The sequence below is a fragment of the Melanostigma gelatinosum genome, assembly GCF_949748355.1.
Source record: "Melanostigma gelatinosum genome assembly, chromosome: 2".
NCBI lineage: Eukaryota > Metazoa > Chordata > Actinopteri > Perciformes > Zoarcidae > Melanostigma > Melanostigma gelatinosum.
The window spans coordinates 1,739,340-1,754,512 of NC_136635.1; the positions used below are offsets into that span (position 1 = coordinate 1,739,340).

Sequence of the window (15,173 nt, forward strand, 5' to 3'; positions counted from 1 at the left end):
TGTTAATGTGTCGGCCGGTGTCGGAGCGCAGAGACACGGCCATTCCCGGTCCAAGGCGCACGCTGCAGCGCCGCCTCCAGTTACTCCAGCTGGAAGAAAGACACGCCTACTGTGTGTGTGCGCGCGCGCGCGGGGTGGGGGGGTTGATTCCTTGCTTGGATTTCAGAAAAACATCCAGGTAAAAAACTGACTAAAGTAAACGTGGAATGTCGAAATACAGAGAAAAAATACATGCAATGTCAACAAATAAGAATAAAGAAAATAAGTCAGTTTTTTATCAATTGATTTTTCAGATTTATTCAGTCAGCTGTTAAATGATTATCTGTAAATCTTCACATCCATAGGGGCTGTTTTCAAATGATCATCCACACTGTCAGGGATATAATTCAGGTAGGAAAATAGTGAACCATTGTTGTTTTTCTAAGTTATTCTGCAATCAGTCAAGAGAGTATCAACAAGTCCTCCAAATTAAAGATACTTAACCTAAAGATAAGTTAAGGCTGCTGAGAGACACAAGGGAGGGGCATCGGAGCTAAAATAACCTGAGGATGGGGTAAGGGAGGGGTGTCGGAGATAAAAGAACCTGTGAGGATGGGGTAAGGGAGGGGTGTCGGAGCTAAAAGAACCTGTGAGGATGGGGTAAGGGAGGGGTGTCGGAGATAAAAGAACCTGTGAGGATGGGGTAAGGGAGGGGTGTCGGAGATAAAAGAACCTGTGAGGATGGGGTAAGGGAGGGGTGTCTGAGATAAAAGAACCTGTGAGGATGGGGTAAGGGAGGGGTGTCTGAGATAAAAAGAACCTGTGAGGATGGGGTAAGGGAGGGGTGTCGGAGATAAAAGAACCTGTGAGGATGGGGTAAGGGAGGGGTGTCGGCGATAAAAGAACCTGTGAGGATGGGGTAAGGGAGGGGTGTCGGAGCTAAAAGAACCTGTGAGGATGGGGTAAGGGAGGGGTGTCGGAGATAAAAGAACCTGTGAGGATGGGGTAAGGGAGGGGTGTCGGAGATAAAAGAACCTGTGAGGATGGGGTAAGGGAGGGGTGTCGTTACTGGAGGAACCTGTGAGGATGTGGTTCAGGTGTTTTCCATGACCGGTCAATCATGTGGAGAAGACACTGTAGCCTAAGCCTACTGTACTTTGACTTTTCATAGAACAGTAGAATAGAAAAGAACATATCACACTATACTATGACGTCACACTATACTACAGTGGCAGGCCGTGCATTTTATACCTGGGCCTTCAGCGCTGTCCTACTATAGTTGAACTATGAAGGTATATTTGTGTTTTTATTACGCACATTTCTCACACTGCAATCAAATATCAAGTTTGAAAGTGAAAATATATAATCTGAGAGTAAATTTGATAGTTTTGCTTATGAAACTAGAATATTTGGCTGCAAATCAAAAATCTATCCATGACATATCACACTACACCATGACAAATCACACTACAACATGACATATCACACTACACCATGACAAATCACACTACACCATGACAAATCACACTACACCATGACATATCACACTACACCATGACATATCACACTACACCATGACATATCACACTACACCATGACATATCACACTACACCATGACATATCACACTACAACATGACATATCACACTACAACATGACATATCACACTACAACATGACATATCACACCACACCATGACATATCACACTACACCATGACATATCACACCACACCATGACATATCACACTACAACATGACATATCACACTACACCATGACATATCACACTACAACATGACATATCACACCACACCATGACATATCACACTACACCATGACATATCACACTACAACATGACATATCACACTACACCATGACATATCACACTACAACATGACATATCACACCACACCATGACATATCACACCACACCATGACATGACATATCACACCACACCAGGACATATCACACTACACCATGACATATCACACTACAACATGACATATCACACTACACCATGACATATCACACTACAACATGACATATCACACTACACCATGACATATCACACCACACCATGACATATCACACTACAACATGACATATCACACTACACCATGACATATCACACTACACCATGACATATCACACTACACCATGACATATCACACTACACCATGACATATCACACTACACCATGACATATCACACTACAACATGACAAATCACACTACAACATGACATATCACACTACACCATGACATATCACACTACAACATGACATATCACACTACAACATGACATATCACACCACACCATGACATATCACACCACACCATGACATATCACACCACACCATGACATATCACACCATGACATATCACACCATGACATATCACACCATGACATATCACACCATGACATATCACACCACACCATGACATATCACACCACACCATGACATATCACACCACACCATGACATATCACACCACACCATGACATATCACACTACACCATGACATATCACACTACACCATGACATATCACACCCCACCATGACATATCACACTACAACATGACATATCACACCACACCATGACATATCACACCACACCATGACATATCACACTGACTACACCAGGGGTCTCAAACTCATTTTCACTCTGGGCCACATCAGAATCACGGTCGGCCTCAAAGGGCCGGTTGTAAATGTAAGACTGTGTAAATGTAACTACTCCTAACATATTGGTAAATAATAATTGATTATTGTTTATTCAAGTGTAAAAATATTGTACATGTAGTTATATAAATGTAAACATATATTTAAGCACATTTCTGTTATTATAACTTAAATCCTTTTAATTGAGGGTTAAGAAACCCACATTACTCTCTCAAAGATCAAACTATTAAAGAAAATAACAAAGACAAATATCAAACAAGTTATTACAATAACTTTGTTCAATGCTTAAAATCCTTTCAAGGGTGCGTTTGCACAATCCGACATGAAGTATTTCATGTGTTTTTAAAGCCACGTTTTAAGTAGTCTTCAATGTACTCACAATACATTTCCATTTCAAATGTAAAGTAACCAGCCAAAGAGCTGCTTCTGTGTTTAAGTATGTCATCATTATGTCTTTCTATCATAGTTTTGGCTTTCTATCTCGGAATTATGACTTTCTATCATAGTTATGACTTTCTATCTCATAATTTAGACTATGGGGATATTTTTATTATCAAGTCTAATGAAACAAATTAATTTAAAAAAAAGATTTCTTTTTTTTTTTGTGCTGGCGGATTCGCGGGCCACATAAAATGACGTGGCGGGCCGGGAGTTTGAGGCCCCTGGACTACACCATGACATATCACACTACACCATGACATATCACACTACAACATGACATACACTATATTATAACATCAAATTCTTTTTTTGTTTATTTTTATTTATTATACTTTATTCATCCCGCAAGGGGAAATTAGTTATTTGCATTTCACTCATCCCTATGCTGAGAAGCGCCCGGGGAAAAGGGGTTCAGTGTTCAGGGACACTTCGGCACAGGACTCGTAGCAGCCGAGGATTGAACCGCCGACCTTGCGGTTGCCGGACGACCCTCTCTACCCAGCCACAGTCTAGTGTAGCATAGTGTTAGTATATAACACTATACTATGACATATCACACTATAACCATGACAATGTGTGAAGCCCTTTGTTACATTTTATGTATGAAATCTATGAATAAAGTCTAATACTGTGACATACGTTGTTCTTCCTTTTTTAAATGGTTGTCCTGCTCCATACAGGTGAAGTAGTTAGAACACTTGTTGAAAAAACGTATCTCGGGCCTCAGTAGCATATGAGAGGAGGCTACTTTGTCTGGGTCCAGACTTTTGAATCGGCCTGCTCCATTGAGTTGACTGATTCTTCTGCCATCACACTGACACTAAACAGCGGTTTTTCGGTTGAAAAAGCAATTGATCGAATGATTGTTGTCACGCTGTTGTCGAGCTGTGTGCCAGAACCAAGAAGGACTAATAACGACAATTGTGACTGCTATAGACAAGATTTGATTTTACTTTGGCTCCGCTCCACTCGTAAGACCCCGACCAAAACCAATGTTGGCAGTGTCGACTTAAAATGACAGACTCGGATGCATTGTTCTCTAGTCACTAGTTAGGGGAAATTAAATCCCCCTCCCTCACAACATGGAAGCAATGTCAGACTGAAGATGATGCCACAAAAAGTGATGGTCACAAGGGCTCAGTGGATGGGTTGATGAGTATGAAAATGATGTGTATCATATGCTCTGGCATTCATTCATCTCAAAGAGAATATCTTCTAAGTGTTTATCCTACACCCTGAGAGTTTAATGTTGGCATTGTACGTTTCTACAAACCAAAGATGCGATATCTCCACATTTCTGAACCAAAACTATGTTGTATTGTTTTAACCGTTCGTGGCACTATTACTTTCAGGTTTAAGCGCCAAAACTACTTGGTTAGGATTAGTAAGAGATCATGGTTTGGGTTCAAATAACTACATGCTTTTGGCAAACCTCTAAGCCCCAGTTTCATTTAGAGCTTTCACTCCTCAGAAACAAAGCAGATGCTGCAGAGCTTTTCTTTCTGTTCTCTGATCAGTTTGTACAACTATTAACAATCATCAATCTGTCTCCCCACCTCAAAACTGATTGTTTTATCTGGAAAATGTAATGTTCCCTGGAGCATAAATACAATTCCAACCTGTTTGAGGGATGAATTGAATGATGCATTGAATGATGCTTCCATTATCAGTGAAAATGATCAATCAACAATAATCATTTTGAAATGGACCAAGTAGCTAAGAGGGAACTTTTAGTCAGGTTGTAAAGCTTTTGTCCTGTTAGGACTTTAAAAAAGTTTGTGAACACTATATTTGTCATTGTGTGTGTGTGTTCTGTTCGGCAAACATGATGTAGGCCGTCTACCAGGATGCCACCAGCTGGAGGCAGCCTGGCTGTGTAGCAGGGCACTCGTGTTCACATTCATTTATCCCCTGATTGAAAGACCGCCCTGCTCTCCACTTAGTCACCATCGCCCACACACATGACTCACTCATCAGTGGTTTACCACAGGCCCTGTGTTGATGCTGACACTCAGTTCACTCTGCTGAGAACTTCATGGTACTGTTGTTCTGAGTAGATGTAGAGCATCCTGTTCCCTGACTGTCAATACCCCCGAGACAGATTAGTGATTTGAGTTATATAAATCATTTATGAAAATCAATGTTGACAATCATGTTTTAATTTAATTTAGTTATACACCATGTACACACACATACACAAACAAAAGTATGAAAGAAATGTCAATGGAATGAAATAATTTCATCTTGGCAGACACACACTACCATAGAGATTAATTGGGCTGAAAATGAAGTTTAAATAAAGCATGTGAGCTCCAGTGAGGGTCTGTCAGGCACCGGCACACTTTCAGCAATGACTGAAAATATGGAACACACGAAGGAGCAAATGTCAGGATCGGCACGGATTGTTTGCTTCTAAACAGCAACGACATGAGGAGGAATAGGTTATAAGAGAAGCAGTGAAAAAACAAACAGCTGCAATTAGAGAACAATAAAACACAACAGATATGGAATAGAAAACAAGAAAGTGAACATTTTCAGTCTGTGTTCATTCAAGCCTGAAACCTGTTCATTTCCTCAGCCTTAGGTTGTTAATGTGTTGTGTACACATTTTTTTAAATGATTTAAAAATGAAATATTGGTATGATAAACATGTCATTGAAATCATCCACTTGGATCCACTGAAATGTCCCCAACACAACGGTAAAACTGTCGGTCAGCAGGATTCACTTTAAACTGAAGCTCCGGATGGATCGGTACCGACTGACTGACCCATTGTTTTAATGATGTTTTACTATTTCATTGTCAGGTTAGCCTGTCTAACTTAATAGTAGCACATTGCCTGGCTAATGTCTAGCTTGGATTGTGCTCACAGGCTGCATCAATGTTGGAGACGCGTGAGCGCTGAATCCACTTACCCAACGACAGCAGGTGGGATGAGGGAAACCTTCCCTCTGCAGCAGCACAGCCGGCTTTGTTACATGAACATGACGCCTCTTCACCGCCTACAGTATGAGTGAGTCTATGATGCTGTATTATGTGGGGACCGGGACATTTGTACCAAGTTTTGGTTTTGATGTTGGAAGGAAAGGAGCATGTTTGAGTTATCAGCATATAAGAAAACTAAATTATTGACATCAATAGAATTATTAATGTCAGTAAGATTATGAACAATTATTATAACGGGGCACCACCCTACGAACAGGGACCAATAACCAAACTATAAACTAAGTCTCATAATTAGTATTCACTCACAATATCAATAGTCGGAGTACTGTTACTTGTTTGAGTGGTTGGAACACAGGAAGAGTACAAGTACAGTCCACTAGAGGGAGAGAATATTGAATCAGTTTAGGTGACTCTAAAATAAGAACTAACAGGAACAATCAGGTCGGACACACACTTCCATGCATCCTTTATTCCATTATAAGCATTAAAACATCCATTTTGCTGCCTTCTTGCAACTACCACATGTATGACAATCAGTTCACGGCATGTTTAAGGCTTTTACTTAATCTGTTTTACACATTACCAAAATCTGATTCTACTGGTTCATCTGCCTTCATTTGCATATTGGGATTCCAGTGTTAAAGCAATGAGACTACACCGCCCTGTGAGTGCTAATATGTATCGAGAAAATATTGAACTATACCAGAACAGAGGATTATCGTACAAATCAGCTTCAGAGAGTGTAAATCCATCAACATTTAGACTGGAAAACCTCGTAAAAATGTCAGTATCAAAACAATAATCAGCACTAAAGCAGGATCTTAGTTTCCTTTAAAAGAGGAGCTAGAGGCAATGTTAGAGATGACCGAGGGCTCCGTATCCAAAAACATCGGCTAGAATCAGAAAACACTAAACACTTCACTGACAAACCACTTCGCAGCAATACACGGATCGATCAGCACTAATCGCTGTGCAGATATCCCTCAGACACAACGCTCCCGAGACGCTCAGCACTCACTTCTAATGGGAGCGCTTCTTCATTTGTGTCTTACTCCAATGTGAATGTTTTACTTTGCAAGGGTTAAAAGAACAAATGATTCAAACACAGCTGATACAAGTTGAAATGTTCACAACTGTGAGGTGATTTGCATGCGTTGCTTACTTCCCCGTCGTGGTTCTTTCAGACGTCTTTGAACAGCGAACAGTCACAGGGCTCAGGCGTAGTGTTGATGAGGACCGGCTCCTACGGCTGACTAAAGGAGAGGACAGCGGTCAGGGTCACTTTAGACTTCACAGTGATTGACTGATGTATCGGATGAATAGCAGCGGTTCTCAGTCCCCTGAAGACCACCAAGACCTGCTGTCGTCAACAGGACTGGGTGAAATGTTTACGAACATAAGGCTTTATTTGTAGTGTGAAATGACAGAAACTGTCTGCAGGTTAACCAGCACTAATGACCACATGATCTCCAGCTCCCTAAAGCACAGCCCCGATACCTGCTGCTCTCTCTACCACTGACGGAAGCTTCTGGATCACATGGCAACGGTATGCACCTGTTACAAAGAGTGACAATTCTGATGCATACACAAAGTGAACACGCTGATTAGACTGTGGGCTATGGAGCAATATGACTGTCATCTATGGCGTCACCGGGTGCTGAAGTGTCGCGGTGTTGATCCTCAGCAGTATGTCTCATTACGTTACTGACCTGCTGAGCATCTCTACTCATCGTTGGTCCTTTGTTTCGATTCAGCATTACAGCTCACATGACGCAGCGATCACAATGGATTCCATCAACACTGGAGGTTTGACTGCAGCCTTTGGTGTTCATTGTGTTGACACACAAGTGCTGACTCCTCAAATGACCAGTGGCTCGAAAGAATTCAAGGACTTGAATAATGTTCTCCCAGATTTGTATGTGTGCCAATGAGCAAGGCATAGTATAAATTGCTAGGTTTCTTGTCATTGTCTTCCGGTATGAGAGAGAAGCATGCGTCAGGACTCCAAAGATCAAACCACAAAGGCCAGATGTGCAGCTGTGCACTCTGGTTAACAGCTTCTACACACCGACTGAAACAAGTTCTACCTGCATTAAAAACATGGAATGCAGATAAGAAAACAAAGAGAACAATCAACATATACATGTTCCAAACAGACAAAATCATTACCTGGAAATATCTGCACAATCAAAGTGCAATTGTTTGGTAAACACTGAACAGTAACTTAAAAATACAGAAAAGTAAAAAACTTCAATTGTATTTCGAGGTGCAAAATTGATACTTCTTCACCTGGTATAAAAGAACAGAAAAATCAAGTTCAACACTGCGAAGACTCAGTCAAAAGAAAAGCAAGGATGGGAGGACCGCTCAGACAGACGGAGTGAGTAGAGGAAGGGAAGGAGAGTGAGCAGAGTGCAGACACTGCCGGGGCTCAGTGTGTCCACATGTAGGAGCACCAGACAGCTTTTGGGACAGTATATGTTGAGCCAAAGCTTCACTCCCGGCCGGTACTGGCCACCGACTCCCGCCTGGACCTCAACAATGTAAAACCCCCTCCACTTCCAGTCCACTACGCATTCCTAACCTGAAATGGCTCCACGGTCAGGGGAGAGCAGTGTGATCAGCCGACTCAGTCCTGCCCTATGCTAAGAGAAGAAGGTGGGAGATGAGTGGTGAGATGAACCCAGGCCCGAGTGCTGCGCTGCCCTCAGGAGGTGGGAAGCTCAAAGGAGATGAACTGCTTGAGTCTCTCCAGGTACTGGGCGTACAGTTCAATGTCGTTGTGGCCGGCTCCCTCCACCCACAGTGGCTCGACGGCACGGGGGCAACGCTCGTACATGGCCAGGCCGTGGGAGAAGTCGATGACCTCGTCTTCCGTACCGTGGATCACCAGCACTGGGGACGCCACCTTGGACACCTTGTCAATGCTATGCAGCGAAAAGAGACAGAAAGAGATGAGGGTAAGTATGAAGACCGGTATCATGAAGCGCTGACCAATTCCCCATTTTCAAATGTCACACTCAGGGTGGAAGGGAGTCTAGAAACGAGTCAGACTGCTATATAGCTACGGCGCGAACACTTGATTGTACTCCAGCTAAGTGCATGGGATGCTCCAGGCAAACAGAAGCTTCAATCTTTGTTTTATCATCTTTCATTCAAGCTGTTCTCTGATCATTTACTGTGACACAGTGGCCTCTTACGTCACATTTGGGTTTAGTCTAAACTTTTAAATGTATAGAAAAGCTGAGAAGTGGAAAACTGTGTCTTGTTCCAAAGACAATAACACAATAACATGGATGTGTCAATGTGTCCATCTGGAAACACACATTGAACACATAAATGATCAGCTGGGTCTTGTTAAAGCTACAGTCCCTGCTGAGCAGAGACATCCCGTTCTAATCCTCCTTGGTCATAACTAGGCGTGGCAGCTCAGCCGCCATTGCTGTTAACATAGAGGCTAGTTGGAGGATTAAAGCAGGGAAATCATTGTGAGCTAATTTCATTCCAGATGGAATAAACTTACTGTTCACGTCACAGCTGGGATGTACAGATGTGTCCGTCCCACATGCACATTATCTCTCCCAATATTTCTATCAATGTGAGCTCCCAGCTATACAGAGCAATCTCTCTACACAGGAGCAAATGATGGCTGTGACGGGCAAATATCTGATTTGCACACACTATTAGGGTTTGTATTTTCTTTGAGCTATCCTTCCCTCTTAAAAAGGACCCTTTGTACATCCATCACTCGCAGCGTGTTACCTTGAAGAAAACATTTTCTCTTGCCTCCTCAGTGAGCAAAGAATCTGGAAACAAAACTGAGCCCAAAACGGAGTAAATCCTTGATTTGAAGACGAAATGAAGCCGTCGGTTTAGAAGCTCACTGCTCAGTATGACTCAGGTCTCATGTATCCTGTCGTATGCTCACCGTTTCACAAACTACACAACGCACTATTCTGAAACACTTCCGCCACACGGTTGCATGACAACACATGCATGAAACTCATCTCAAGTGTGTTAACGTGTACAATTTTGCCAAAAATGCATGCGTTTGTAGTAGTGAGCATACGAGTGGATAAATGACACGTATGAGATTATACGACACGAGTTGTCACTTTGTAAACAGATGTTTTCTTGTTGAGTTGCCCCATTTAATTAAATTCATGAAGACTTTTGTTTCATGAGTCTCTATTCAACGTGGAAACATGAGAATAACAAAGATTTCTTCAAGAATGTAAGGTGACAAGATGAGTAAGATGGTCGTTTGAGGGGTGAAGTATTCCTTTCATGGCGTATCAACATGAATGTGTTTCTGGTGTGTCTCGTGGACCTCATAGTGGAGGAAGATTGAGCATCGGAATGGAATCGTGAGGTACCTAGAGATAAACTGTCTGGATTGAGTCCACATGCTGTCCACACTCAGAGACCTGAAGTCAATATGAGCCAGGCCACCTCAGCACGTAGTCTGATCAGATCCCAGTGCGAGCAAGATCCGATCTCAGTGTACAGACCCCTCATGACAGAGTGACATTGAAGAGCCGAGTGGAGCCTCGGCGTAGTGAGACGGCCGCCGAACACACGCAGATGGCAACAGCAGAACCGCACCGCTTCACTGTGCAGCAACATTTCTGAGTACATTTTGGCCTCAGAGGCAAAACTGTTTAGAAAATGTTACGCATGCTAAATCAAAACAACAACGAACATGTTATGTCATGTTATTTGTTAGTCCTTAGACCTTCATCAAGCCATGTTCATATAGACACATGCAGACTTCTTTATGGAGGGGAAGGTGTGCTCTACATATGGACCGATCACCTAGTCTTGAAGCATGCCTGTTCCCAGGCTTGGAGCACAGGACATCCAGCATATTCATCCACAGCCAAAGATAAAGAAACTAAATAACAAAGCTAAGTACAACTTATGAGAAGTGTTAATTCAAAGATATTTGTGTCAACCTTGAAAAACAACTTGAACAACTGCAGCACTGGTGTGTGAGATACTGAAAACTAAAAGTGGGCCAAACCTCAGCATCTCACTTGATTGGAGAACGGCTGCTTTATGCCGACAGTGCGCTCCTGCTGCTTTCTATAGAGGTCCAGCTGGGAAGCTGTGACACCACAGATTCCATCTCCCCACTCAGACACACAATTAGAAACATTGAGAAAAGAACTGCAGAATGCAAAACATGCAATGGTAAAAGTGGCACCACCAACACTAACTGAAAAAAGAGCAGTTTCATTGAGACAGATGACCCCAGCCTTACCCAGGACTAGACCCAATACCCAGCTGGTAGTGTTTTAGTTGACACTGATGCGAGGACAGATTTCTCTGTGCATCCATGTCCACTGTTGGTGTGACAGTAGACTTAACTAGAAAATGCATTTCCTGCTGAAAATGCGTTGGAATGCTGAAAGCTGAAATGACATCTCAAAAACATTGCTGAAAATAGATATCCAATTTTAAAAAAATTGCAAAAAGCTGAATAATTCAAAAAGTTGAAAGGTTAGAAATATGAAGTTGTCACCCCTCTCCTGAAAGAGCTGAACATTTTGATATTCGAATGGTTTCTGTAGCTTAAAAGAATTCCAGCAGTAGTGATATTTGTTGTAGTAGTAGTAGAAGTATTATTCGCAGTATAAGTACGAGTAGCATTTGAATAAGTACTAGTTGTAGCAGTAGTAGTAACCGGTTTGTGTTTATCTAACATGATTCTGTCTCCTCTCCCCTTCTCCCCCACACCCCATTTCAAAATAAAAGCCCCAGAGAGTGAATTCTAACTGAACTGCTTGTGATGAAGCCTGTCATTTAATAACCTCTGTTTATGTGTCAAACATGATGATTATGTCTCCTCTCCCCTCCCTCCCCCACCCAGTCCCACCCTTTCAAAATAAAAGCCCCATGGATTAACTGTATTTAAACAAGCTCAAAATTAGGATTTTTTGTTAAAAACAATAATGCTCTTACTAATACTGCGACAACTACTACTGCTGCTGCTAATATAGTATTACTACTTCGACTATAACTTTTGCTGTTGCTACTATTACTGCTACCATCAATATTATTACTACCACTACTGCTATTACTACCACTACTACTATTACTTATACGACAACTGCTACTACTACTACTCATGCTACTAAAAGTAGTAATACTACTACAGCTATTAGTACGACTGCTACTAGTACTTCTACTACTACTACTACTGTGATATTAAATACTACGACCAATACTACAGCTGTTACTATGACTACTGATACTACGTCTTCTACTACTTCTTCTAATTACTAATACTTCTACTTCTAATCATACTTCTACCACAACGACAACTTCTACTACGACTACAAATATCACTACTACTAGTACTTATTCTAATGCTACTAATACTTCTACCAATAATACTCATACTAAAACTTATACTACTACAAATATCACCACTGGTGAATTTTTTTAAGCCACAGAAACTGTTCAAATATCAAAATGTTCAGCTCTTTCAGGAGAGGTGTGATATGACTTTTCATATTTTTAATCTTTAAACTCTTTGAATTATTAAGCTTTTTGCAATTTGTTTTTGAATTGGATATCTATTTTCAGCAATGTTTTTGCGATTAATTTCAGTTTTCAGCATTCCAACGCATTCTTCCGTCCCCCTTTTTTTGCAACTCTTCTTCTCCTTCATATTTTAAGCCACAGAAACTGTTCAAATATCAAAATGTTCAGCTCTTTCAGCAGAGGGGTGCTATGACTTTTCATATTTCTAACCTTTCAACTTTTTGAATTATTAAGCTTTTAGCAACTTTTTGTTTGAATGGGTTTCTATGGAGAAGATTTTCAAATCCTCTTAAACTTCTTCATCTTTCAAATCCTTCAACTTCATCATACTTTCAGCTACAGACACCATTTCAACTTTCAAATGTTGAGAAAACCTGAACTATTCAGCATAACATAATTCAGCAATTTAACTTATGATTTTTAAGCCCTTTTCTGACTTTATAATGGGTGTGTATTGCGCAGTTTAAGAGTGCGTGAATTCCGGGTACCCTTAAACACCTCTTCTTAACTTCACTACGGAAGAAACCAGGCCTTTGACATTGTTCTCTGAGTCATTGACCGGTAAGTAGCACAGTGTGTTTCTATACTCTACTTTAAAAATGAAGCTTCCACATTTTACAATGGCATTACAAGTGCTTTCTAACTCACACAGGGTTCAAAATAAGCAAGAAGAGTAAACATTTTCCCGGTGAACCAAATAAAACTGTATTGTTAACTTACTAAAACTAGCGAAGTGCTAACGTTAGCATGGCTGCTAACGTTCGTCATACGGCATTTTGTTGTCAAACTGTTGAAGTCTAATACTTAAAAAAGACTGTACTTGCCTGTTCTCTACTTCCCGGCTGATAAGAACAGAAGCAGAATAAAACACATCATGTATGATAAGGTACATGTGTGGATGGATATAGCTAAGTTACCTAGCGAGCTAGCTAGCAAGCCTAGGTAACGGCCGTGCAGCTGACGTGCATTATACTATATTGATCCCGGTAAGGGGGAAATTTGTCTCTGCATTTGACCCATCCCTGTATATTGGGAGCAGTGGGCTGACTATGACAGGCGCCCGGGGAGCTGTTAGGGGTTCAGTGTATTGCTCAGGGACACTTCGACACGACACGTCCCAGCCAAGGATCGAACTGTCGAGTTATAAAGTAAAGTCCCACAGGACACTGTAAAGGGCGTGACTTCATATCTCTATTAAACTGACAATAAACCACTAAGCTAATTAACAGGTTATTTCTAATATAAAACTAGTCTTTTTAAAAAAAAGCCTCATGGATTAACTGTATTTAAACGTTTAGCTCAAAATTAGGCTTTTTTGTTGAAATTATGAATGCTCTTACTAATACTGCGACAACTACTACTACTGCTAATATTTCTAGTATTACTACTACTACTACCACTTCAACTTTTACTACTATTACTACTACTGCTATTACTGCTACCATAAATATTATTACTGCTATTACCACCACTACCACTATTACTTATACGACAACTGCTCCTACTACTACTGCTGCTATTCATGCTACTAAAAGTAGTAATGCTACTACAGCCATTAGTACGACTGCTACTAGTACTACTACTACTACTGCTACATCTTCTACTGCCATTACTATTACTATTACTACTACTACTACTACTGTGATATTAAATACTACGACCAATACTACAGCTATTACTATGACTACTGATACTAAGTCTTCTAATTACTAATACTTCTACTACAACTTCTCCTACAAATATCACTACTACTACTAATAGTTATTCTAATGCTACTAATACTTCTACAAATAATACTTCCACTACAACTTATACTGCTACAAATATCACCACTGATGAATTTTCTTAAGCCACAGAAACTGTTGAAATATCAAAATGTTCAGCTCTTTCAGGAGAGGTGTGATATGACTTTCCATATTTGTAATCCTTAAACTTTTTGAATTATTAAGCTTTTTGCAATTTGTTTTTGGATTGGATATCTATTTTCAGCAATGTTTTTGCGATTAATTTCAGTTTTCAGCATTCCAACGCATTTTCAGCAGGAAATGCTTTTTCAAGTTTTATATTATTCTTTGCCCAGTGGACAATCTTTCAAAGGGAACACCTCTAATCTTAGAGTTTGAGGTGATAATGTGTCACTGAAAATATATATTTTTTTGTATTTTGTCAACTAAAATATGCTACACATCCTATTACGTCGCTGTCAGGCGCCTTTCCCTGCAGGGGGCTAATCATGATCTGCAGACCCCCCCCCCCCCGCAAACCATCAATAGATAAATCCAAAAAAAGAAAAGTCTCTGAGGAAAATAGAGTTTAATTCTGCGTGGACGTCTTCATTTGATTTCACTGCCAACGATGCTGGTTTACCTGTATGCTTGAGATGTGCAAACAATGTGATGTTGAAAGACACTTCCAGAACAAGCACACAGCTGGAGATGAGCGACAAACCGCGATTTCTCAACTGCTGCAGCAAACTGAGAAAGTTTTTTTCTCCTCTTCATAAGAGTTTGATGTTGTACTAAGAGGTAAAATAACAATAAAATGTCAAATTGTATTTATTCTTGTTCTATAATA

The 15,173-nt window shown here is 40.8% G+C and overlaps 1 protein-coding gene across 1 annotated transcript in view; it reads right to left on the reverse strand.

The window, feature by feature from the left end:
- Positions 1–5,388: 5,388 nt before the first annotated feature.
- abhd17c (abhydrolase domain containing 17C, depalmitoylase) overlaps positions 5,389–15,173 on the reverse strand; it is a 28,462-nt gene continuing 18,677 nt past the window's right edge. Inside the window, exon 3 of the mRNA XM_079289053.1 lies at positions 5,389–8,977. Coding sequence (XP_079145179.1) covers positions 8,758–8,977 — 220 coding nt within the window. The 3' untranslated portion in view covers positions 5,389–8,757. The remainder of the gene's footprint in view (positions 8,978–15,173) is intronic.